General features: G+C 45.8%; 7 protein-coding genes across 7 annotated transcripts; 4 read left to right on the top strand and 3 right to left on the bottom strand.

The window, feature by feature from the left end:
• Window positions 1-639: 639 nt before the first annotated feature.
• PCYB_122990 (eukaryotic translation initiation factor 6) lies at window positions 640-1,380 on the top strand (the record flags this gene model as incomplete). The annotated part of the gene is made up of 1 exon (XM_004223632.1): window positions 640-1,380. A coding segment is annotated over one exon (741 nt), but the record flags the coding sequence as incomplete, so codon positions are not given.
• Window positions 1,381-2,071: 691 nt separating this feature from the next.
• On the bottom strand, window positions 2,072-5,644 carry PCYB_122980 (isoleucyl-tRNA synthetase; the record flags this gene model as incomplete). Its single annotated transcript, XM_004223631.1, has 2 exons — window positions 2,072-3,353; window positions 3,657-5,644. The coding sequence occupies 2 exons, from the start codon at window positions 5,642-5,644 to the stop codon at window positions 2,072-2,074; spliced, it is 3,270 nt and encodes a 1,089-aa protein (XP_004223679.1).
• A 1,957-nt stretch (window positions 5,645-7,601) lies between these two features.
• Window positions 7,602-9,253, top strand: PCYB_122970 (chaperonin; the record flags this gene model as incomplete). The annotated part of the gene is made up of 5 exons (XM_004223630.1): window positions 7,602-7,611; window positions 7,786-7,904; window positions 8,055-8,122; window positions 8,600-8,666; window positions 8,876-9,253. 5 exons carry the CDS (start codon window positions 7,602-7,604, stop codon window positions 9,251-9,253), a joined length of 642 nt encoding a protein of 213 aa, XP_004223678.1.
• Window positions 9,254-9,997: 744 nt separating this feature from the next.
• On the bottom strand, window positions 9,998-11,469 carry PCYB_122960 (hypothetical protein; the record flags this gene model as incomplete). The annotated part of the gene is made up of 2 exons (XM_004223629.1): window positions 9,998-11,272; window positions 11,366-11,469. Coding segments are annotated over 2 exons (1,377 nt in total), but the record flags the coding sequence as incomplete, so codon positions are not given.
• A 2,798-nt stretch (window positions 11,470-14,267) lies between these two features.
• PCYB_122955 (ubiquitin-activating enzyme) lies at window positions 14,268-19,244 on the top strand (the record flags this gene model as incomplete). Its single annotated transcript, XM_004223628.1, has 1 exon — window positions 14,268-19,244. The coding sequence occupies one exon, from the start codon at window positions 14,268-14,270 to the stop codon at window positions 19,242-19,244; it is 4,977 nt and encodes a 1,658-aa protein (XP_004223676.1).
• Window positions 19,245-19,833: 589 nt separating this feature from the next.
• PCYB_122950 (transmembrane protein Tmp21 homologue) lies at window positions 19,834-20,481 on the bottom strand (the record flags this gene model as incomplete). Its single annotated transcript, XM_004223627.1, has 1 exon — window positions 19,834-20,481. The coding sequence occupies one exon, from the start codon at window positions 20,479-20,481 to the stop codon at window positions 19,834-19,836; it is 648 nt and encodes a 215-aa protein (XP_004223675.1).
• Window positions 20,482-22,375: 1,894 nt separating this feature from the next.
• On the top strand, window positions 22,376-23,083 carry PCYB_122940 (hypothetical protein; the record flags this gene model as incomplete). The annotated part of the gene is made up of 1 exon (XM_004223626.1): window positions 22,376-23,083. The coding sequence occupies one exon, from the start codon at window positions 22,376-22,378 to the stop codon at window positions 23,081-23,083; it is 708 nt and encodes a 235-aa protein (XP_004223674.1).
• Between the last annotated feature and the right edge of the window lie 597 nt (window positions 23,084-23,680).

Genomic DNA, 23,680 nt, shown 5'->3' with positions numbered 1-23,680 from the left:
AGACTGAGGGGAAGGCCCCCCCCTACACTGCACGGCTACGCTGTATGGCTACGTTGCATGGCCACACTGCATGGCTACACTGCATGGCTTCACAGCATGGCTACGTTGCATGGCTACACTGCATGGCTTCACTGCATGGCTACGTTGTATGCCCCTTCGTAGATGTACACCCAGGAGAGGCATTCACAACGTGGCGATTATTCACATGGTCCCCTTTTTTTTTTCTCCCTTTTTGCAGCGATACCTACGTCCCACGTGCAACATAGCACCAACTTTTAATTAACAAAAAGAGGTGGTGGCCCCCCCCAGTTGGCAAACCCTAACTTGTGTGCACCAATACGTGTGATTGGACTTTTTTTTTTTTTTTTTGGATAAGGCATTGAGATAGGTGTACTCACTCCGAGGGGCATACAAGCACAGGGGGGGGAGGGGAAGAACAAGCGGATTGGCAGTTGCGCTCGAGGAAGAAGAGACCAACTCGCGTGTCAGCGTATAGAGACTGTTTGAGTAGTGAACCAAGACTGAAGCTGCCCTCTGTTCGCCACTCCGCGAAGGCGCACCTCAAAGCGACACCTCCAAGGCAGTACTCCACACCACTCCGCACCACTCCTCGCCGCTGCTCCCCCCCCCTTTCGCACGATGGCCATCAGAGTGCAGTTCGAAAACTCCAACGAGGTTGGCGTCTTCTCCAGGCTGACCAACTCCTACGCACTCATCGCCATGGGAGGATCGGAAAATTTCTCAAGTGTTTTCGAATCGGAGTTATCCCAGCACATCCCCCTCGTGTATACAACCATCGGAGGAACTAAAGTCATTGGGAGAGTCTGTGTCGGAAACAGGAAGGGCTTACTCGTGTCGAGTATATGTACAGACCAGGAGCTCCTCCACTTACGAAACGCATTACCAGAAAATGTGAAAATAAAAAGGATAGAGGAGCGGCTTTCAGCATTAGGTAATTGTATAACTGCAAATGATTACGTGGGATTAATTCACACAGATATAGATAGAGAAACGGAGGAGATAATCCAAGACGTTTTAGATATAGAAGTCTTTCGAACATCTATTGCTGGGAACCTACTCGTTGGTACCTATTCATATTTTACCAACAATGGAGGTCTCCTACATGCCATGACATCTTCCCAAGAAATTGAAGAACTCTCAGAACTTTTGCAAATCCCTTTAATTACCGGAACGGTTAACAGAGGTAGTGATCTCATCGGGGCTGGCCTTGTGGCCAACGACTGGTCAGCCTTCTGTGGAATGGATACCACAGCCATCGAGCTCAGCATAATTGAGAAGGTGTTCAAGCTCAACAGCATAGAGGACGCTAACATAGAGGACAACTTCAAGTACAAGTCTTCGATCATTCAGACCATGATTTAGTGAAGAAGTGGTCCGTTGCGGCGTTGCGGCGGCGAGCCGTGCCAGGGGAGGGCACACCACCGCTACACAGTGCCGCTACACAGAACCGCTACACACGCGGCAGATGTCATCGCCCCAACCTTTGTATCTCCTCCCCACGGTTGTCTAATTTTTCCCTTTTTTTTTTTTTTTTTTTACTCTCGCTAGTGGGTAATTGCCTACCCCAGATGCGCCACCAGTCAACCGTCGCGCACGCACGTGCGTAGGCCAACATGAATGAGAAGCTTTTCTGAGCGATCCTTCCACCGTAATGGGGAAGCGCCTCACCGGGTGGAGGCTCCATAAGGCCGCAAAGTTATCGTGCCCTTCTCTTTTTCCTTCTCAATTGCCTTCTCTATTGCCTTCCCTTTTTTTAACTTTCTTTTTTTTTTTCTCTTATTTTTTTTTTTCTTCCTATGTATCACCCCTTCGTGGTGAACACAACAACCGAACGGAAAAAAAAAAAATTAATAAAACAAACCCATTTGAATTTTCCTTTAGAATAAAACGAGTCAGTCGTGGAGTTTATTTTCTCGTTACGGGGTGGAAGCAGTGCGTACGATTCGCAGCCGCGTCGCCGCTAAACCGATAAGCCGATAAGCGGCTAAACCGATAAACCGCTCCCCCGCTAATACCGCTTCGCCGCTCCCCCGCTAAACCGCTAATACCGCTACGCCTGGGCGAAGACGAGGCGGACGGGGCAGCCGGCCAGCACGATTTCCTCGTCGTGCATCTTGCCCGAGAGGCCCTCGTAGTCCGCCTGGGAAGGCAGCACGTGCAGCTCGCGGCGGAGGCACTTCCTAATGTAGGCCATCTCACTTACCATGTTGCTACGCAGCGTCTCGTCCGCAATGTAAAAATACATTTTAACAGGAGAGTTCTGATTTAGGGACAAATTTTTTCTCATTTTCTGTACATGGTTGCACAGCTCTCTTGCATTAGCCATGTTTTCTAGTTGCTGATCTGTGGTGAAGTCGATGAAGATCGTTACGGACTCGTTACTTATCATATCTGTGTTCTTTTCTTGGACGGTTGGCTTCATCTGCACAAGGATGTCATCTCCTTCTAGGGTTACTCCTTCAAAGGTTATTTTTCCTTCCACTTGGTACTGCTTAATCGATTTCGTATCCATGTTTTTTATTTTATTTTGGATCGTCTTCAAATTTGGTCCTAATTTATTTCCCAACGTTTTGTAGTTCGGCACTGCAGTGAATTCAATGCAGCTGGTGTCATGTGAACAGTCCACGTGGAGTACGTTCAGCTCCTCCTTTATGTAGTGCATTATTTGGTCAAACTTTTCGAAGTACTCCTTCGTGGGGTGCAAAATGGTAATTTTCTTTAGCGGCTTTTTGCTGGGCACCTTTCTCCTCTCTCGCAGTACTCTCCCCAGCAGAATGACCGTTTTCATTTTTTCGATCAGCTCGATGATTTCGTAGTCAATGGCGTAGTTCTCGTCGACTTGCGGCAGCATGAGGAAGTGCACGCTTTGGTCCGCCCCGCCCGTTTGAGAAGAAGCTCCCTTGTCCGCCGCACCCCTTTGAGAAGAAGCTCCCTTGTCCGCCGCCGACCTGACCACCCTTCGCAGCTGCTGATATATATACTCCGTAATGAATGGCGTGAAGGGAGCCATAAGCACAGTGAACAGGTACAACGTCTTATACGTAGTGCAAAGAGATTGTAAGCAGTTCTCCTCCCCCAAGGTACCCCTCATTCGATCCCGATTAAGTCGTATATACCAATTGGTCAAATTTTCGATAAATTGCAAAAGCTTGGGTAGGACATTGTAGAGCTTGTATGCCTTCATTTCTACATGCACAAGTTTTGTCAGTTTTTGGATACATGAAAAAATCCATCTATCCATGATATTATCATTTTTGTGGACCCATCCTTCTTCGAAAAAAAATTGCTTCTTCTTCAAGCATTCATATCGAGTAACTTCCTGAGAGAAGAACCTAAAGCTATGATAAAAAGGAAGAATAAAATTTTTAACAACTTCATTAACTCCCTTTTCTTGGAATTTTAAATTTTCAGCTCTCACAGCGACAGAATTTATTAGATATAATCTCAGACTATCAGCTCCATATTTATCCAAAATGTACAAAGGGTCTGGGTAATTTTTCAATCTTTTACTCATTTTTTTTCCATCTGATGCTAGTACAAGACCGTTACAAATTAAATTCTTGAAAGGAGCTTTATCAAACAGTAGGGTACTAATTACAAGGAGAGTGTAGAACCAACCTCTTGTTTGATCTAACCCTTCTGCGATAAAATCTGCTGGAAAAATATTGTCAAATTTTTCTTTCTTTGTACTGAATGGATAATGTACCTTAGCATATGGCATAGAGCCACTCTCAAACCAGCAATCGAATACTTCAGAAATACGTTTCAATTTTGGGTGATCCTTCCCTTTTGGGTTCTCAATTTCGATGTTATCAATAAAGTGTCTATGTAAATCATTTACATCTTTCACTCCTGAGAGTTCCTTCAAATGAGAGATGCTTTCCACACAAACCACTGTCTCCATTTTTTCGTCAGCCCATATAGGGATGGGGGTACCCCAATACCTGTTCCTGCTAATACACCAATCCTTTGCATCTCTAATCCAATTGTGAAATTTTTTTTCTTTAATGTGGTAAGGAATCCAATAAGTTGTCTCATTATTTTTTACCAACTCTTTAGTTGAGTTACTCACTCGGATAAACCATGCTGGGATGGCTCTGTAAATCAAGGGGGTATCGCTTCTCCAGCAAAAGGGGTACGAATGTACAATAGTGTTGTTACTCAGTAGTCTATTCTCATTCTTCAAAAATTTTTTTATTACATTATCTGCTTCTTTAATATAAAGGTTTTGAACCATTTCAACTTCGCTAGTGAAGTAACCATTAGCATCGATCGGATCAATAAATATGGACTTCTCCGGATCAATCACTCCATTATTTTTACACACTCTAAAATCATCCTCTCCATACGTAGGTGCACAGTGCACTATGCCTGTACCCGCATCGTCTGTCACAAAATCGTCTGCTAAAATTTTATATGCCCTTTCTTTAAAACCGTGCTTGTCGTAGAAGTAGCTAAAAAGGGGCTTATATCTCAACCCCTTTAGATACTTGCCCTTGAATCGGTTCAACACCTTCACATCTTCAACATTCCATTTTAGTTCCTTCATCACCCACTCCAATCGGAATTCTCCCAGAATCACCACTCGGTTGCTTTTCACGTGGTGGATCCTCAGGTATGTAAAATTTTCATTCACACACAGGGCCAAGTTGGACGGCAGCGTCCAGGGGGTGGTGGTCCACGCCAGGATTTCGCTCTGCGCGGGGGGGCACACGCCCCCGGCCGCTCCGGCTGCTCCGGATGCCGCCGCTCCCCCTGCCGCTTCTCCAGTTGCACTCTCCCCCTCGGGGCAGTGCTCCCTCTTCTGGTCGTACAACACGGCGAGCTTCTCCCCTAACAGCTTCTTCACTTCTTCCACCTGGCACTCCTCCTCCTCCACTGCAGGGAAGTCCGACAAAAGGACAAAGCCAACAATAATGCTCGGATCGGGGGTGTCCTTGTAATTCAGGTTAAGCTCAAAATTCGAAATGGGGGTGTTACATTTACATGAATACGGCATGACCTTAAAAGACTTATACACGTAATTCCTTTTGTACAGCTGACTGAACACCCACCATACAGTCTCCATAAACGTCACATCCATCGTCTTGTAGTCATTCTTAAAGTCGATCCACCTTCCTATCCTCTCGACAGTTTTTACCCACTCGTTTGAATACTTCAGAACGATACTTCTGCATTTCTCGTTGTATACATCGATTCCCATTTTAAAAATATCTTCCTTTTTGTTGATATTATTTTCTTTTTCGATTTCGTATTCGATGGGGAGTCCATGACAATCCCATCCGAATTTCCTCTCGACTGAGAACCCACATTGGTAGTGGTATCTCGTCACGCAATCTTTTATGATGCCTGCTAACAGGTGTCCATAATGTGGAAGCCCTGTGGCAAAGGGAGGCCCATCATAAAATATAAAAGCTTTTTTATTTTTGGCTAGCTGGTTGGATGTGTTAAACGCGTCGATGTTCTTCCAGTAGGAGAGTACCTTGTGTTCCTCCTCCACTATGTTGGGATTTTCTGAGACCCCTTCGAATGTTACATAGGTACTCGATGCTCCTTCCATCATACTCGATGCTCCTTCCATCATACTCGATGCTCCTTCCATCATACTCGATGCTCCTTCCATTATTTTTGTACTGACTAAACTTGGGGTGAACTTGGCCTTGTCGCCTGGGATGCCTCCCCGCCGCTGCGTCAGGGTTGCTGCTGCGGCACGTCTCTCTGCGAGGTACACGCTGGCTCTTGCTCCTCGCCTGAGCATAAACGCTGCGTCTCGCGGGCGCCTCACCGATGCGCGTGGGGGTGAAAAAAAGGGGGGGCAATAACCCTGCACCCGTGGCAGTTGTAGCAGTTGTAGCGACTGTAGCGACTGTAGCGACTGTAGCGACTGTAGCGACTGTAGCAGTTATAGCGGCTGTAGCAGTTATCACCGCTGTGGCAGTTATCGCGGCTGTAGCAGTTATCACCGCTGTGGCAGTTATCGCGGCTGTAGCAGTTATCACCGCTGTGGCAGTTATCACCGCTGTGGACAAGGCATTCGCGTTGATGCGCTTCCTCGCGAGGCCGGCTAATTTGGCGAACGAGCAGCTGGTAAGCTCGGCGTTTTTTTGCTTCAGCGCTTCCGGTGTTTGCTATCCGGTATATGCGCGCGGATGTTTACGCGCGGTAGTTTACGCTCCGTCGTTTACTTGCGAATTTTGAGTTCCTCATTTGGCGCTCCTCATGCCAGAACTTTTTATGTCAGCATTTTTTACGTTAGCGTTTTCCTCCTTTTTGCGTTTCGTTTCGTTTCGTTACGTTACGTTGCGTTACGTTACGTTCAGTTCAGTTCAGTTGATTTGCATTTTTTTTTTTTTTTCCTTTCGCGCCGCAAACAACTCGAAGAGACGTCCTCGCCGGGAAGGGGCTAGCTGACAAAGCTGCATAGCCGTGTGCGCATATGCAGTTGGGGGTATGCCTCAAGTTGCGAAAGGAATATGCACTGCTGGTGCTACATTTTGTGCATGCATAATATGTGAGGCACGGTAGGAAGGCCGTTTTTTTTTTTTTTTTTTTTTTTTTTGCCAGTCAAGCACCCTACCGCAACTGTGGCAGTTAAGAGTTGCTCACCCGGGGACTCGCACATGTCCCTCAGAGTTTTGCAAAAAAAAGTTCTGCGCCGCAAAGCAGTTGTACGAGCCCCTTGAGCATACCCATCTCATAAAGTATTGACCACGCGATAAGGCATAAGCCTCCGTTGAACACCCTGACCACAGGTTTTTGCAGCCGCGTGCGTGTAAGTTCCTACCGCTAGCTGTAAAACGGAGTTCCTGCACATGTATTGAAATACTTGCCGTGAGAGGGGCTTCATATAACAGAGAAAAAATTTGGAGCGTTGCATTAGTGCCTGTTTCGAAGCGCGCTGCTCTTCCACCGGCTGTGCAGCGGATAAGGGCCACACAACCTGTAGAAGCTGGAGAAGCTGCAGAAGCCGTTGAAGCTGCAGAAGCCGTTGAAGCTGCAGAAGCCGTTGAAGCTGCAGAAGCCGTAGAAGCTGCAGAAGCTGTAGAAGCTGCAGAAGCTGTAGAAGCTGCTGAAGCCGCGCAAGCAACACACGCAGCCTACACATTTATGTGCGCGTAATCCAGGGCAGGCCTTCCCAAGATGAAGCTCTATACGCTGGCATCCCTTGTTGCCATCTCCTTGATGGCGGCTCTGGCGAAGAGGGTTACTATAAGCAGCAATTTGGTGAGCCCCCCCGCGCCGAGAACGGAGTTGCCACCCGGCTCTATATCCCGTTCGCTTCTCCGCCCCGTCACTTCTCCGCCCCGTCACTTCTCCGCCCCGTCACTTCTCCTCCCCGTCACTTCTTCTCCCCGTCACTTCTCCGCCCGTTCCCCCGTCACTTCTCCGCCCCTTCACTTCTCCGCCCCTTCACTTCGCCGCCTCTCCACTTCGCCGCCATATGACTTCTTTATTCTTCCCCCTTTTGCCGCTTCCCCATTTCAGAATTTCGTCACGAGCAACCCGAGGCAACTGCAGCGGAGTTCTTCGCAGAGGCTGCGGGCCACAGGTTCGTCATTTTTTTCTGGACCCTCCTAAAGATGAGTCCTCGTCTTATGCATGCCGTGGAGTACACATTGAAAGCATGGGACACCTCGCACATGTGTAGCCCCTGCATGTACCCCCTGCATGTACCCCCTGCATGTACCCCCTGTCCGTCCCGAACTTCGTATTAGTCCTAGTGCACTGCACCACCATCTTTAAATTTCCCCCCCTTTTTTTCAGAGTACAAACTGGAGAATAAGATTATACGGGGTCCCTTGACTCCCCTGAATGAGTTCGTTTTGATTCAGAAGGATGAGGCGTACGATACCACTGAGGCAGGCGTCTTCATCGGTGACACGGTAATTTGGGCTTTGCGGAGTGGTGCCCAGCTGGTGTAGCAAAGCGCTGTGTATCTCTGTAACCGCTGATCCGCTTACCCATTTCACAGCTTATGGGATTCGCCGCCACTTCACTTTTTTATTTATCCCCCTTTCGCCGCTTCCCCGCAGATGCGAAAGAACCAATACATCGGAAAAATTCTTGGCGTGGGCACCGGAGCTGTCAACACCAAAAACGGGTAAAAAACAACCGCTGGCACGTGAAGTGCAGAGTAGGGGCGTGCTGGTGAGGAGGCACAGTTGGTACACCCCACATACCAAAGGGGGGGGGGTATACACCTCAAAGTGGAGAGTTGCACCCGAGTGGGCACATAAAATGGACACTGCGCAAATAGGCTGAATTTTTAAAAACAAACTGAATTTTAAAAAGAGAATACTATAAAGGCGCAAAAAAGAAAGGTCTTCCGTTTTTTTTTTTTTTTTTTTTTTTTCGATTACCCACTTGTGGAAAGAAAAACGTGGAACAAAAAAAAAAAAAACACAATCAAAAGGAAAAAAAAGGAAAAAAAAAAAAAATCCACAAAAAGGAGTTACCATTACGGATGAGAAACATGGCCCCCCTTTTTTCCCCTCCCCTGATTAATGCCCTCACAAAAATGTGAGCTCTTGGAGAGGCTTATTTTATTACATATATATTTCCCCCCTTTGCCCTGCAGCGAAAGAGTACCGATAGACATCCAGGTTGGCGATGTTGTGATATTCAACCCGAGCGATGGAACCAAAGTAAGACATTGCGGAGGAGCTGTGTGCCATGTGTGCAGGCCCCCAGCATGAGGGAGGCAAACGGAACTGCGCTTCCACGCCATCCAAACTGCTTCCTCACCAACCGCACTGCTTCCTCACCAACCGCACTGCTTCCTCACCAACCGCACTGCTTCCTCACCAACCGCACTGCTTCCTCACCAACCGCACTGCTTCCTCACCGCCCGCAGCTGAAGTACAACGACAAGGAGTGCCTGCTAATATCGAACGAAGAAATCCTGGCGAAAATCAACGATGCGTCCGTGGAGGTGAGACCAGACAACATCACCCCCTTCTATGACCGCGTGCTTATCAAATTAGTTGACACAAATGCAACGTCCAACTCGTTAATAATAATGCCTGAGTCCAAGAACGAAAAATCAACGGACGGACTTGTTGTAGCAGTTGGCGATGGTATTTACGACTCGAATAATAACAAAGTCCCAATCGATATACGTGTAAACGACTACATCAAATTTTCTCCCTTCTCTAATGAAAGCTGTGAGTTCACGTATAACGGGGAGAAGTTCACCTTTGTGCGGGCAAGGTATATCATGGCCAAGTATTAAAAAAAATAATTAAATAAATAAAAAAAGAGAAAAAAAAGTGACCTTTTGGCTAGCCAGCTAGCTAAATCTGTACTTTTTTTTTTTTTTTTTTTCTTAAACGCGGCAAGTTGTCCAGATTGACAACTGTTTCGGTTTGGCTTCCCCTCCCCCCTCCTCCTGTGCGTGTATGTCCCACGTGCTTGATGTGTATGCTACATATACATATGCGTATGCTCTTAATGTCACCTTTTTAATCATTTTTTTGTTGTCTTGTTTGAAACTTATATATGGAATAAACAAAATAAACCAGCGGGTATCTCCCCTTTTTCTTTTTTTTTTTTTTTAATACCATACCACGCTAAGTGAAACGCTTTTCTAAGCGAAGAGGACGTCCCTTCGTCTTTACATTTTTTTTTTCTTTCTTTGTAACCCATGTTTAATTGGCCGTATGGAGATGGAAACAAAGTAGGGCACACTCCGTTTGGTGGAAATTCCGAACAAGGGGGAAATCCTCGTCGATCATTTTTGTGCATATTAAAAAGGTTTAACACAGCGCAGAGCTGAAGTAACATCCGTCTAAAGATGTGTAAAAAAAGGCGGTTAAATGAAAAGTTTTTTTTTTTTCACGTGTTCACTTTGTTCAGTTTTGGGAAAAAGGGCCAAAACTTATGGACTCCAAAAAGAAATGATGTGAACGACGTGAGCAAAGAGGTATTATTATGCACACGGGGTTCTCCTCTCTGTACGCATTTTTATCCCATCTACTTAACTTACAACACGGATAGAGGAAATCACAGCACGCAGTAATCGCAGAGTTACCACCGGGTAAAAGCGTGCGCGCTTTATATCGCCAATGATGTGCAGAATATCCCCCAGCGTATAATTCTTCATAATTCTTTTTAGCTCTCGGTAGTTTTTGCCATACATGGGGGATACCCCTCGCTCGCATGTCCTGATGTAGTAGTTTATCAATTCTCGTTCGCACTCATGGATACCTTCACCTTCGAGATTATAAGAATGCCCACTTTCGCACCCTCCTGCGTTAATCTCCCTCAAATGATGCATAAACTGAACGGACGCGAACACGCACAGGGCTTCCTCCAACTCGGGAGACAAATAATAAGCTAAACTTTTGTGGAACTTATCGCCACGGTTGTTCTTACTCCCTACATGAAAAGATCTCGAATGCAGCACCTTTACAATCTTTTGTATTTTCTCAAAATGCACAGATGTGTCAAAGTGTGAGACCCATAGGTACGTATGCATGAGCTCGTGGGACATGTAAAAGCAAAATGAAATATCTGGCAAGCAATTAGCTAACGAGAGATGGTCAACCAGTTTTATGTGATCCTTATTTTGAGGCAACAGTTCGTGTAGCTTTAAATTTCTGTATGCATAATTTGGTATCATCTTATTCTGCTCATGTAAAAGGAGTAATTTTTTTTGCGACACGATTACACAGTTGCACGATGCTATGGTTTTTTCTCCATTCTCATTTTGCTTGAACATGTTCCGTAGGTATAGCACATCGGTAAATTTGAGCTCGTTATGTAGCAACCGTGTGAAGATTTCTTCTTCGTTCGGTTGGTTGGAAAAGGAAAGCACGAGATGCAGATCGTATGACTTCCGTGCTGTCGCGGCGGCCATTTGGGAAACCCTTTGGACAGCCGTTTGGGGAGCCGTTTGGGGAGCCGTTTGGGAAGCCTTTTGGGAATCCTTTTGAGTAACCGCTTTAGAAGCGATCCGGGTCGCAATGCGAGTGGAGATCCTCGTTCTCTTCTTCATATCGGCGGTTGTATTGTTCTTTTCCTCCTCCACTTTTGCCCTCCCCTTGCGGAGAGAAATTCTGCCTCTCCTGTCTTTTCCCCTTTCCTTGGTCCGACTTCTCAGAAATTTGATGTAGTCCAAGAGGGACGTCGTTGCCTTGCTATATAGACTCGAATTTTTGGAAACCAGTTTCTTCTTCAGTTGGTGATTTTTTCGTTCCCTGCTTCGCTTGTGTGTCTCGTCGAGCTGGTTGTTCCCCTCGGTAGGGGGTAGCTTTGTAAGGGGAGCGACGGGGTGAGGCTCACTTTCCTTCCTCCTTTTAGCAGTGCACATAAGGGGATTTCCACCCCTATCTCTCTCCTCTACTTTGTTATTTCCCGAGTTGTCATTTTTCAGGGGGCTCAAAAAGTTCACCTTTTGTTCTTCTTCACCTGTTCGTGTCACGTCCTTTTTTTTTTTTTTGCCGATTTCTCGAACGAGTGAGCTTCCGAAGAAGTGTTTTTATGTCTCTCCTTTGGTTTTGCTCCGATTTGAAGTCTTCTCCAATGACCTTGCCGTTTTTCCCATTTGGGGGGTCCCTTCCCGGTGCTGTAGCCTCGCTTTGCTGTGCTGTCTCTACCGGGTCTACTAGCTCTCCCCTCTGCGCATACCCAACGTGATCATATTCAAATGTACAGCAGTGATTTGCGTCATTAAACCTTACCTTGTTAAAGGAGTAAATATTCTGGTAGGTCACAAAATTGGGGGGAACCCTAATCCCCATGCACAAATCTAGGACATACAAAACTTCAGCTATGACATCCCCCAATTTTTTATCGCAACAGATGATGGGAAGCTTGCAACATATGTCACATAAATTATCGTATGTGGATCGACAGCAAGGGGTGTAACCTCGTGAGGGTGGGGATCTCTTTTCCTTTATTTTCCTTTCACAGGAGAGGCAATTTTTCAAGTTCGTTTTGCATCGGATACACATTTTGTAGGACTTCCACATGACGTGGTGGTACGGCTTTCCATCTGTGCTGCCCAAGCAGTAACAGCAAGGATCTTCCGAAGGAGCTTCCATCTCTGTGTTTCCATCAAAGATAATAGTATATGGGTTGTAGCCCCCCCACCACAGCTCAGTCGAACATTCGCATGGAACTTAGGGCAAGGACATACCTATTTGCAGTACTGCCCCATTCACAGAAAGAGGAAGTAAATTACCTCACAGTTAAACTCCATTATTAAGAGGAGAGCGAAACACAGGATGATAAAAACTTGCTTGCATATTATGTAGAAGCGAACTAGAGGAGACAAGCATGTGTATAAGTAGCAAATGCATATGTAGTGACACAGAAGAGCGTAGAAGTACGGGTACAGGCACAAGGATGTGGGGTCGTGCGAGTACCAGTTCGCTAAGGGAAGCACATACATGGTTAACTTTGAAAGGGGAGGGAAATTCAAAAACGTTTTTGTAAGGCAGGTTCTATCGAAGGGGAAAAAATAGGAGGAAAAAAAAAAAAAAAAAAACGATAAAAAGAAAGCGAAACGCTGAAAAAGGCAGCCACGAAGAGGAAAAAAAAAGATAGCATGCCGAGCAGCGCAACAAAAAAGACGCGCACAGTGGGAGCAAAGTCCTTATCGAAGTTTCCCCCGAAAGCGATGAAACAGGATGTGCAGGGGCAAGAAAGTGTTCAGCTGAGTCCTCTTTTTGCTTTTATTTTTCAAAAATTTGTGCGCGTGGTTCTCGTTTCAGTTCCCTTGTGTGTGCATGGCGATGTTGGGAAAGTGGCATGCTTTTAAGGGGCGCGCAAATGTTGGCTCAAAATGCTCGTTGCAAATATTGGTCGCAAATGTTGGTCACAAATGTTGGTTGTAAAAATTTGTCGCAAGCTATCGCAAAAAGTTGTGCGAACGGACGCAAACAACGGTTGTACAAATGATCGCGCGAGGCGAAGGTACACGCCGGTCGGACTTGTTTCGCAGAACGTGTGGCCGCTGATCCGCCATGTTGTAAAGCAGGCAGACAAACGAGTAAAGCGCGAAAAAAGCAACGCTTCTGAAAAATTCATCCGAGGGGGGAAAAAAAAAAGCGCAGACAGATTAAACAATGAGACTTCTTTCTCCATGCCGCAAAATTGGTGCGTGTTCTCCATTCAGTGTATGTGCATGCAGAGTTGGGTTCCAAAAAAAAAAAAAAAAAAAAAATAGGAGAGCCCATGTGCATACTGCAGAAAAAAAAGAAAAAAATATTCACCTGAACAGGCAGCTAAAAAAAAAAAAATAATTAACACATTCACCTGAACAGGTAGCGAAAAAAAAAAAAGTACACTTTTGCCTGAACAGGTAGCGAAAAAAAAAAAATTCGCCGCCTTTTTATAAGAAGCTAAACTGTGGACTTATTTCCCCTAGTTTAAAAAAAGAGCGCAAGTGATTAACGCGGATAGATGAGGGTATGCGCTTTAAGAAGGAAACCCCCCAAAGCTAAGAGCGAGGATAATGTGAGATGAGTGAACTCCATTGGGGAAGTTTACACGAGTAACTGACCGAATCGCACGCCTAATTCGTGTCAGAGCGCACATTCACCGTGCGGCGTTTCAACAGGTGAGGGAGAAAGAATAAGGGCATCTCGCGATGAAAGAGGTGAACAGTTTGAGGGGAGCATTCAAAAAAGCGGAAAAAGATAACAACGCAGAATAAAGGGAATTGACCTGCCGGAACAGATGCACGAGCAGGAGATACCCACAGAGGGGCTACTCCCAGCAGGCGCGCGCGCAAAAAAAAGAAAGCTAAATGACAACACGGAGGGGAACGCACTTATGCCACTCGCAGCGGAGTTGTAAAGATGAAAAGACGACCTGTTCGCATAGTGCTCTCCCCGCGATGTTGCTGCATATTGCTTGTGGCACCTCCGTAAGAACAACTTTTGCATAAATCGAAAGAGGGGGAGGAAGAATCAGCGGGGATCGAGCTAATCGATTGGATAAAAACACGCTCTGCGCTGGGGGGTAGAGAAGTGTCAGCGGAAGCGCTCACATGAGATAGAGCAAAAATAGGGGAACCCATTGGGGAGACGAACAACTCACCCAGGTTGCACTCCTTATAAATAGCGGACGTAAAAATGGACGGGGACACAAAATATAATTTCTTTTTCTTTTTTTCTTTTTTTCTTTTTTTTCCTTTTTTCTTTTTTTTTCCTTTTTTTTACGCCCCCCACCAGAATAAGACAAAGAGCTTATTTCGCTCGCCCACTTATTTTTAATAACCTACATGTGGTGTGCAAACTATGAATTTTGTTTCGAAACATTTCTGCCTTTTTATCTTTTGGGTGATATTACACACAGCAAGCCCGTCCAATTGTCGCATATCAAATTACAACACGGTTAAGGTTGATAGCGGTAGGTTGTCCTTCCCAGTTTATGACATTTTCAGAAACAAGGAGAATCTACAAAGGGGACACTTTGCTGTAAGGAGGACAAAATGGAAAGGGAGTACACACCATTTGAGCAAACTCTGTAGCATACATGTAAAAAGGGAGGATAACAAATCGAAAAATTGTTGCACTTCCCAGAAGTGCTTACTTGAAAATGTAGCGAGCGATTTTAAAAATGCCAAGGGGGGAAGTCTCGAAGGTGGCCTAAGGGATGTGCTACACGGGGACGCCCCAAAGAAGTGGCCACAGTTAAGCACACACACACAAAGTCCAGATAGGAAAAAGCCTAGTCTGTGTGACACTGTTAGCCATATGAATTATGCCACAAGACGGGCAAAGGGACAAGCGACCAAGCATCAAGTACTCAACTGTGATTCAGACCATCCAAATGAGGAAACTCGATCACCGAATGGTGTGGACCTCCTGCAGAAGGAAAAAAAATACAGCAGACAAATATACACGCACGGATATGAAGAAGAAAAAAAAATTCGAAAGAGTAAAATATTAGTCATCGGCCTAAACGGGGTAAGTAGCGAAATATGCAAAAATTTAATTCTTTGCGGAGTGAAGGAAATAGGAATATATGACAATGACATTTTGAGCGTAGACGACATAGATAACCTCTTCTTTTGCGAGAAGAAATTTATAGGCAAGGAAAAAAAAAGCATAGCTTGTGTGCAGAACATGCGTAAGCTGAGTGACAACTGCAAAATTGAAGTGGTCACAAATGTTGAAAATGCGGTGCAACACTACGACGTAGTTGTATCCACAAATCAAAGTGACCAGTTTAACATAAAACTGAGTAATCTGTGCAGAGGGGGAAGTGTGAAAGAAGAAAAAAAAAAGTTCATTTGTGTAAATACAGTAGGCCTGTTTGGACGAATTTTTGTCGACTTTGGACAGTTTGCCTACTCCAATTCGAACAGCAATGGCGAGTCGTACGATATAAGCCAAGTGGAACTCGCGGGCGATGGTCACGTCGTCTTGCATTGTTTGCCCAACTACAGGGACATCCAGCTGAGCGAAAAGGATGTCCTAATTTTACGTGTGCAAAATGGAAATGAGGAGGTGATGAATATTCCCTGCGAAATTACAGATGTGTGCAAGAGAAGTAACAAAATCCGCGTCAGCATTTTGAAAAAAAAAAATGCATTGGACACGATTGTGGGGTATGTGCTCCCCCTCCGAGTTGTACAGTATGTAGAAAAAAAGAGCCACCATCTCGGTATCCATTTGTTTGAAAAATTGAGGAAGATACTCCAACGAAAAGGCGGCAATCAGTGTGTGCAAGAAATCCTTTTGAAAAATTCCCCTCGTAATATGAGTATCAAAAAAGTGCCTGAACAGGTCAGGTTAAATTATCAAAGTTTGGAGGAATACTTAAACGGTGTGCGGGGAAAACTGGACAGGAGAAAAAGCTGTACGCCGTGGTCCTACCTCATGTCGTTGTTTAGCCGTCCAGATGAAGGAGACCAAGTAAGTGACGAAGAGCTGTGCTTTCTATGTTACGAAGAAATGATAAAACATAAGAAGGGGGAGAAAATATTCACCCCAAAGGATATTCTAGCGTTTCAAAATTGGTGTAAAAAAAAAAAAAAAAATATGAACGTTCAGGTAGTAAATCAATTTTGTTCAGCTGCACACATTGAATTGTCGCCATTTTCTGCATTTTTCGGATCTTTGGTGACTCAAGAAATTTTAAAAGGTGTGACGAGCAAATTCAAACCCATTCACCAGACTTTATTTTTCGATAAGAGGGATTTATTTCCCTTTGCGAAAATTACTCACAAGTATCACGGAAGGCACATGCACCAGCTGAATTTTTTTGGGCCCCAATTTCAGAAATTTCTGAACAGTTTGAATGTTTTGCTGATCGGATCAGGCGCCTTGGGGTGTGAGTTTTTGAAGCTACTGGCGTTGATGGGCGTTTCCTCACGTAGGGGCATATCCCCTGGGGGGCGCATCCAAGTGGTCGATTACGACCTGATTGAGGAATCCAATTTGTCTAGGCAGTTCCTGTTCAGTGCGAAAGACGTGGGGAAGTTGAAGTGCCAAGTGGCTTCAGAGAATGTTAAGAAGTTAAACCCAAATGTGAACTCTGGTTTTGTGAAAATGAAGGTGGATGAGTCTATATTGGGGAACCGGGGCTTGCTTCTGAATTGGTTGTTTTCTCACTCGAGGAGTAATGACCAAAAGGGGGCACACATACATAGTAGTACCTACTTGGAGGGAACTAACGGGAAGGAGAAAATAAAACAAAGATTGCCTAATGGAAGAAGTACCTGTCCCATTGTGTGCATCCTTTGTTTGGACAATTTCCAAAGTAGAGCAGTGTGCGACACATTCTGCGTGATGAACTCCATTCCATTGGTCGAAGCGGGCATAGAGGGTCTGAAGGGAAGTAGCCAAATAGTTATCCCCTTCTCTAGTGAGACGTATACGAGCAACTCGGTCGATGGGCAAGCCGACCAGGAGGCAAATAACTCGTGCACCATTACATCCTTCCCCAAACATCCCAACCATGTAATCCAGTTTGCAAAAAGCGTTTACAACCATTATTTTACCGACAATGTGATAAAAATGAATAGCTTTTTAAATGACCCTGTTTCTTTTATTGGCCGTCTATGCACCTACGACAACGTGAGCAACTTGCTGCACTTTTTTAAATTAACAAAAATTTATTTCAATCCTAACGTCCACAAAAACGTACAGCTACTCTGGAACAACACCTTTGTGAGAAATATTATCCACTTGCTCAAAAATAACGAAGCAGAATTGCATAAATATTTTGAAGAAGTTCAGAAGTTGCCAAAACCGGTTTCCTTTCATCCGGAAAATAAAAATCATTTACTTTTCTACCAGTGTGCTTTGAAAATTTTCAAAAAGTTTTTAAAAAATTTGATAGACATTTTGGCTAGCGAGAAAAAGCAGAAAGGAGGTGTGTTCTTTTTTAAGGATGAGCAAGTGGGGACCTCCAAAAGGCTCTCCTTTGAGGATGCCTTACGAGAAATTGTGTCGAAGAATGATTTGCGCGTGGATGTGAAGCGGCTGCTGTACTTCCTCTCCGTCATCCGCAGGAACACCGATACGGAGTTCTACGCCGCTGTCGAGAGGGAGCTCTTCGGGCTCTTCAACAACCCCGTGTTTCTTTTGGCCCTGCGGTGGGTGCAGCGCCAGGGGGGCAAGGCGGGGAAAGAAGCAGGGGTGGGGGAGGGCGCAACTGCCCGCGGTGGACTCGCCGAGGAGGAGGTGAGCATGGCAGCGAGCGGGAAGGTCAACTCAGGAGGCAGCTCAGGAGACAGCTCAGGAGGCAGCTCAGGAGACAGCTCAGGAGGCAGCTCAGGAGACAACTCTGGTGCCAACTCAGAGGCTACCCCCCCCCGCGGCCGCAAAGAAGTCGCGCTGCTCACCCCCCTGATTTGCAACCTGCAGGACGACAAGGACGATATCAACTTCGTGTTCAGCCTGACCAATATACGGAACGAAAATTACAACTTCTCGCAGCTGCCCATGATGGAGTTTTTTAAAGTCTGCAACAACATCGTGCCATCGATCGTTACAGTCGTTTCGGCCATTTCTGCGCTGGCGTCCCTCGAGTTGTACAAGCTGGCCCATTTGATGCAGTCGCGTGGGAGGACAGCCCAAATGGGGGGAAGCCACCCTACGGGCCACCCGCTAGGGCTAGACGAACCCACCCCCGAGGACCTAACTCAATTTCGCGAGGAAAAGCTCAAGGATCTAACCATTTGCACATACGGAAGAAAGGTCTACATTAGGAAAAAGGGAAAAACGTTGTTCTGGTTTTTTAACGTGCCCTACGACAAGCTTGAAGTTCTGTCAAGCACAGTTAACAATCATTATGTGAATTTGGAGGATAATTTTTTCACCCATTCTCAGTTGAGTAGTGTGTGTCCCCCCTTGTCGTATGAAAACTCACCATCAGCATTGATGAAGAGATTTGAGTTTTCTCTTTGGAACTATCTCTATGTTGATATTTATCCAAGAGGGGGAAAGAGGAAGGGTAACGGGGAGTGCATCGTGGGGGAGTGCGGACTGTCTGTTGGTCTGTTTGACTACCGAGGGGGGGAGCAACAGGTGGAGGGGAAGCTGGCCGAGGCTAGTAGGGCGTTTCGGGAGGCTGTGCAGAAAGGGCTTCGCGGGACCATCCGCAGTGTTATGAGTGGCGCGAATGACGATGCTGCTAATGCAGAGAAAAATTATAACCTGGACGACAGCGCGAAGGAGGCAACCAACTTGGCAGACTCCATCCTGAAGGACCTCCACACCGTGGGCACCGCATCCGAAGATGAAGCGTCTCTTCACCAGGGATCCATACACATTCGAGACATAAAAAAGAACGTACATCTGATGACAGAGCAGAGCAGAAACGCAGGAGAGTGGTCCAAGACGGAGGGAGAAAAGGCACTAGCCGATTTAGTGAACACTTTAAAAGGAGTGAAAAAAAATACAGAACAAATGAGCAGCCATGCAAAAGCATTTATAAACATGAGGAGGAGTGAAGCCAAAGAAGACGTCACGTTGGACGAACTGGTGACATCCCTGGAGGTTCTCTTTAGTGTATCCATTCAGACAGTTGGGGTGAGGGACAAAATCATTTACACAAAGTTTCGGTTGCCCTCTTTTAGACACTCGGGAAGGAAAGGCCTCTCCGTTATTTTGCGGGAGTTGTTCAGGGCAGCGGGAAAGACAGGGGCAGATGCAGCGGCAAATGCAGCGGGGAGTACCTACGTGCTGCATATCTTTGCTACTGACAGCGCGGGGAGGGAAGTCAGCCTGCCCGACGTGCAGGTCAGTGTGCACCACCACTGAGGTTGCTTCCCGCAAATGGCTACCAACTGCAGGGGGGAAACAGATTCCCCTGCAACGGCCCTCCGCTGTCGTATTTCATCCTTTTTGTCCATTTTATCCTTTTTATCCTTTTTGTCCATTTTATCCTTTTTATCCTTTTTGTCCATTTTATCCTTTTTATCCTTTATGTCCTTTTTATCCCTTATGCCCCTTATGTCCTTTTTTTTCTTTTTTTTTTTGTCACGCAAATAGCTTGTTTGCCCTCGTGCGAGGGGTTCTTCAAAAATTATTTTTTTAACGTTTTAATGACATAAAAAAAAAAGAGGCAATTTCGAGGGGGGGTCGGCAATCGCGCCATCCTCGTAAAAGCGAAGCGGCAAAGGGAAGCGGCAATGAGGAGCGGCAAAGCGGCAGAGCGGCAAATGGGAGAAGCTGCTCCCCATTTTGCCGTTCAGGGGGTCTCCGCTGCGTGGAGTGCAGACCCCGCTCCGTGTACGCAGGTGTAAAACTGGACCCAACGGATTGGAAGCGGGCGTGCGGGGAAGCCTCCCTCCCACGCTACCCCACCGCTACCCCACAGCTACCCCGTCACTACCCCGCCGCTCCCCCGTCAGATAATCTTCTTGGATGTGAAAAAGCGCTTGAAGTAGAAATCCTGAATAATGGCAGCAACGATAATAATAAAAATATTCATGAGGGAGAACCACATCAGGGTATCATTCAACTTATCACTCGATTTTTTTTCATTCTCTTCAGATGCTTTAATCCGTTTCAAATTTAAGTGGAAATTATTCATCTGATCAACGATTTGCTTTAAATATATGGTGGCTTCATTCAGGTGTTCCGATTTCGCTATCTGTGTATAGTCCCTTGCCTCTGTCCCATGCTTTATTTCGAAAAACACTTCCAAAACTTTATTCGTACTATTATATGCACAGAAGGAATACGACGTAGAGTAGAATGTGGTAAAAGCTGTCTTAATATCATGATCATTAATCGTTTCAAAAATTGGCAATTTTTTTTTAAAATTAAATGTTCTTTCATTTATGTCTGTATCGTAAATAAATATAGAAATGGGTGAATTTTTGTTGTTTGTTTTGAATTTTCCAACTACTAGGGTATCTTTGTTAATTCGCTCCTTTAAGCATTTTATTTTGTTTGGCCGTACGGTGATGTAAACCTCTATCGCTCCTGTGCGCAGACATTGCAGGGTCAGCACGATGAGTAGTGCTGCCAGCTGGGCTAACCGCCCTACCATGGCGAAGTGGTATCTCTAGGGAGGTGACAACTGAGAAGTGGCAACTACTGCGAAGTGGCTACTGCTGCGAAGTGGCTACTGCTGCGAAGTGGCTACTGCTGCGAAGTGACAACTGCTGCGAAGTGACAACTGCTGCGAAGCGGCAACTGATGCGAAGCGGCTACCCCCCCTGACCGATTCCCGCACAAATGGGCGTGAACCCTTTTGGCGCCGCGACTTCGCTCCCTCCGATGCCAATCTGCTTAGCGTGTCTCCGGGCACTCCCTCACACCGACCCCTTCACAATTCATACACAACGGTTTTTATGTTCCTTTTTTGATTCTCCCAGGGGGTATTCTCCTGTTGGATTAACATGTACCAATACAGGCGCATATATGTGCACGCAAAATGTGCACCAAATATGCGCACCAAATATGCGCAGCCAAAATGGGGGAAATTTTTTTTTCTTTTTGGCTAACTTGTGTTGACCAATTGGGACAGAGGCCTCTTTCTCCTTTTACTCAAAAAAAAAAAAATTCGCAAAACGGAAATAGCCACACAGGTGGGGAATCTCCGCAACAATTTTCACCCTGTGAACAAAAGCGCTTTCATACATGCCATGGCCGAGGGGTGCCTTCTATCTCCCTTGGGGCCCACAAAAAAAAAACGTGTCGTCAAGGTGGTGAACATGTAATATATATAACTGCTTCCCCCATTTGAGCGAAAAAATGTATGCAGGGAAAAATGTAAAAAAAAAAATGCAAAAAAAATGCGCACGAAAAATATGTGGTTATTGTGAACACCCCGCAAAGGACTCGTTTGCCAATCCGTGCCGTTTGTAATTCCCCCCCTTCAGTAGTTGGTGCCACTTTCCCGCTTCGCCATTCGGAGTGACCGTGCCCGCATGGGATACTCGACGTGGGAGAGACCACCTCCCCAAGTGCATATATCTCGGGGAAAAAACGCGAAAAATGAGGAGAGGCAGAAAAATGAAAAAGGCATAAAAGGAAAAACAGTCATAAAAAGCGCTGAACAAGTGCTGAAAAAAGTGCTGAAATAGTGCTGAAAAAAGTGCTGAAAAAGTGCTGGAAAAACTACCGAAAAAGCGGAAAGGAAAAACGCGTAAGCGCCCCACTTCGCCGCAAATGATGAAAACGCGAAATGGAGTAACATCCAAATTGAAGAGTGGCAAAAATAGCTAATCCGACCAGCTGGGAGGTAAACTCTCTTGCAATCACGTTAACTGCCTACCGGTGGTACCTGCCCCCTTTTCTGGGATAACCCAAAGGGCGACCGCCACAATTAGGGAATCACAAGAAGGGGAAAAACAACCCGAGTCCTTTTTTTTTTCTCCCTCTCTCACCTCTGTGATATCCATTTTGTAATCACGACTACCTCTACACGGTCATTTGTCTTCAAATTGTCTCCCCCAAAACGAGATAAAAGCAACCCGTAGGAGGGTATTATAATACAATATAATAAAACATAATATAACAGTCCGCATTTTCCCCTTAACGACAAAAGAGGGCCATTTTGTAAATTGAGCATCACAGAAAAGAGAGCCATTTGTTACTTTTTGAATTTACCCACCAATCGTCTCACCTGGATGTTCGCCAATACGCCGTACAATCGCTTCCCCGTGGCCGAAGGAGCGCTACCAAGGGTTGTGTTTCCCCAAGCGGAAGCGCCATCAACGGGTTTGATCCCCCCCGTAGAAGTGCTGCAAGGGGCCTCCCCCCCTGAAGAGGCGCTGCCAAGAGGCTTTCCCCTCCACGGTGTGGGAACGCCCCCAAGGCAAAGAAGTCCAACGAGAAGAAGCCCAACGCGAAGAAGCCCAACAAGAAGAAGCCCAACGAGAAGAAGCCCAACGCGAAGAAGCCCAAGTCGCCACCCTGCCCCACCCAGCCGTGAAAGAATGCTGCCCACCCAGAGTGAAGAACAAACCGAAGCTCAACTACCAAAGAGCCAATCAAAAATAGTGAATGAGCTAATCGAAAATAAAGATGCCATATGCTCATGGTGCTTTGATGTACTAAAGTATGAATTAAAAAAAGAGAAATTCGATAAAGCCCCCCCGCTGATCCAATCACTACATAACAACGGATTCAAGATCCCCTTCTTCGTCAAATGGATGAAGCTGAATGACGTCAAAGATATGGGATCCTATGATTACGATGCGTACGAACTAAACGGCTGTATAGGCTGCTTAAACGAAACAGATATAATGGAGCTACGTTATTATGCTTTAGAGAGTTCCCTCAACGACACAAGATTTTATCCCATCACGCTAAAAGATTTCCCTTTTCTGATTGTCACCATAACGTATTTATTTAACTTTGAAAAATGTGCACACGTGTATGACTGGGTTATTGGAAAGCATGGCATTAAAATCAGCTTTGTCGTTAATAAGAGAAGGTACTCGTCGACTTTCTTGCCCGAAGTTGCTTCCCAACATAACTTCGATCACCAAACGACCGTCAAGAAATTGATTAGGAAAGCAAACTACAGGGGGGAAATCAATGACGAGCTTTTGGAGAACATACAAGTGGAGCGCTACGAGGGAGTCAGCTGCAGCCTCACCCACGTGGACTATGAGAGGGTGAAGCGGGGCCAAATGGGCTAAGCGGGCCAAGCGGGCTAAGCGGTCAGGTGAAGTAAAGCGGCGATAGGAAGTAGTGTGCGACGCACTCTGCGCAGCAACAGTGGAGGCACAAACCAAACGATATAGGACACACGTGTGCCCCGCGCATGGGTAACTGTGCACCTTGGCCAAACGACAAATCAGCAAAGTGTAGAAATTGGCGTGAACGGCGAACCATCTTTTTTTCCCCCTGCTGCTTAACTTTTTTTTTATGTAAAAAATGTTTGCTCGCCCGTTCACACTTTTCAACGAATTTGTTCTCCTTTTTTTTTCTCAAAAAAACTCCCCCTCTGGGTGTGTAAACCCGAGATGAATGAGTTAAATGGAAGCTTCAAACTTGAGTCATGTTAACGTTTTGATTGGACGTTGCCACATAAATTGGGCCACGTCGTAAACCCCCCTCGGTGTAAAGGTGGCTCCCTCTCGTGAAACAAGAAAAAACGGGGTTCACACATTTGTGCATTTTTTCTCTCACTGCTGGCCCACCACTTCTTAATCATATAGAAAATGTGCTCCTTGCTGGGCAAACCAACACTCACGCCGTTTTTGCCTGAACAGGCAAGGCAATTTCGAAATAAA

This window comes from Plasmodium cynomolgi, chromosome 12, assembly GCF_000321355.1.
Source record: "Plasmodium cynomolgi strain B DNA, chromosome 12, whole genome shotgun sequence".
NCBI classification, from domain to species: domain Eukaryota; phylum Apicomplexa; class Aconoidasida; order Haemosporida; family Plasmodiidae; genus Plasmodium; species Plasmodium cynomolgi.
The sequence above is the reverse complement of the archived record's forward strand: the minus strand, read 5'-3'. Positions and strand labels throughout refer to the sequence as shown.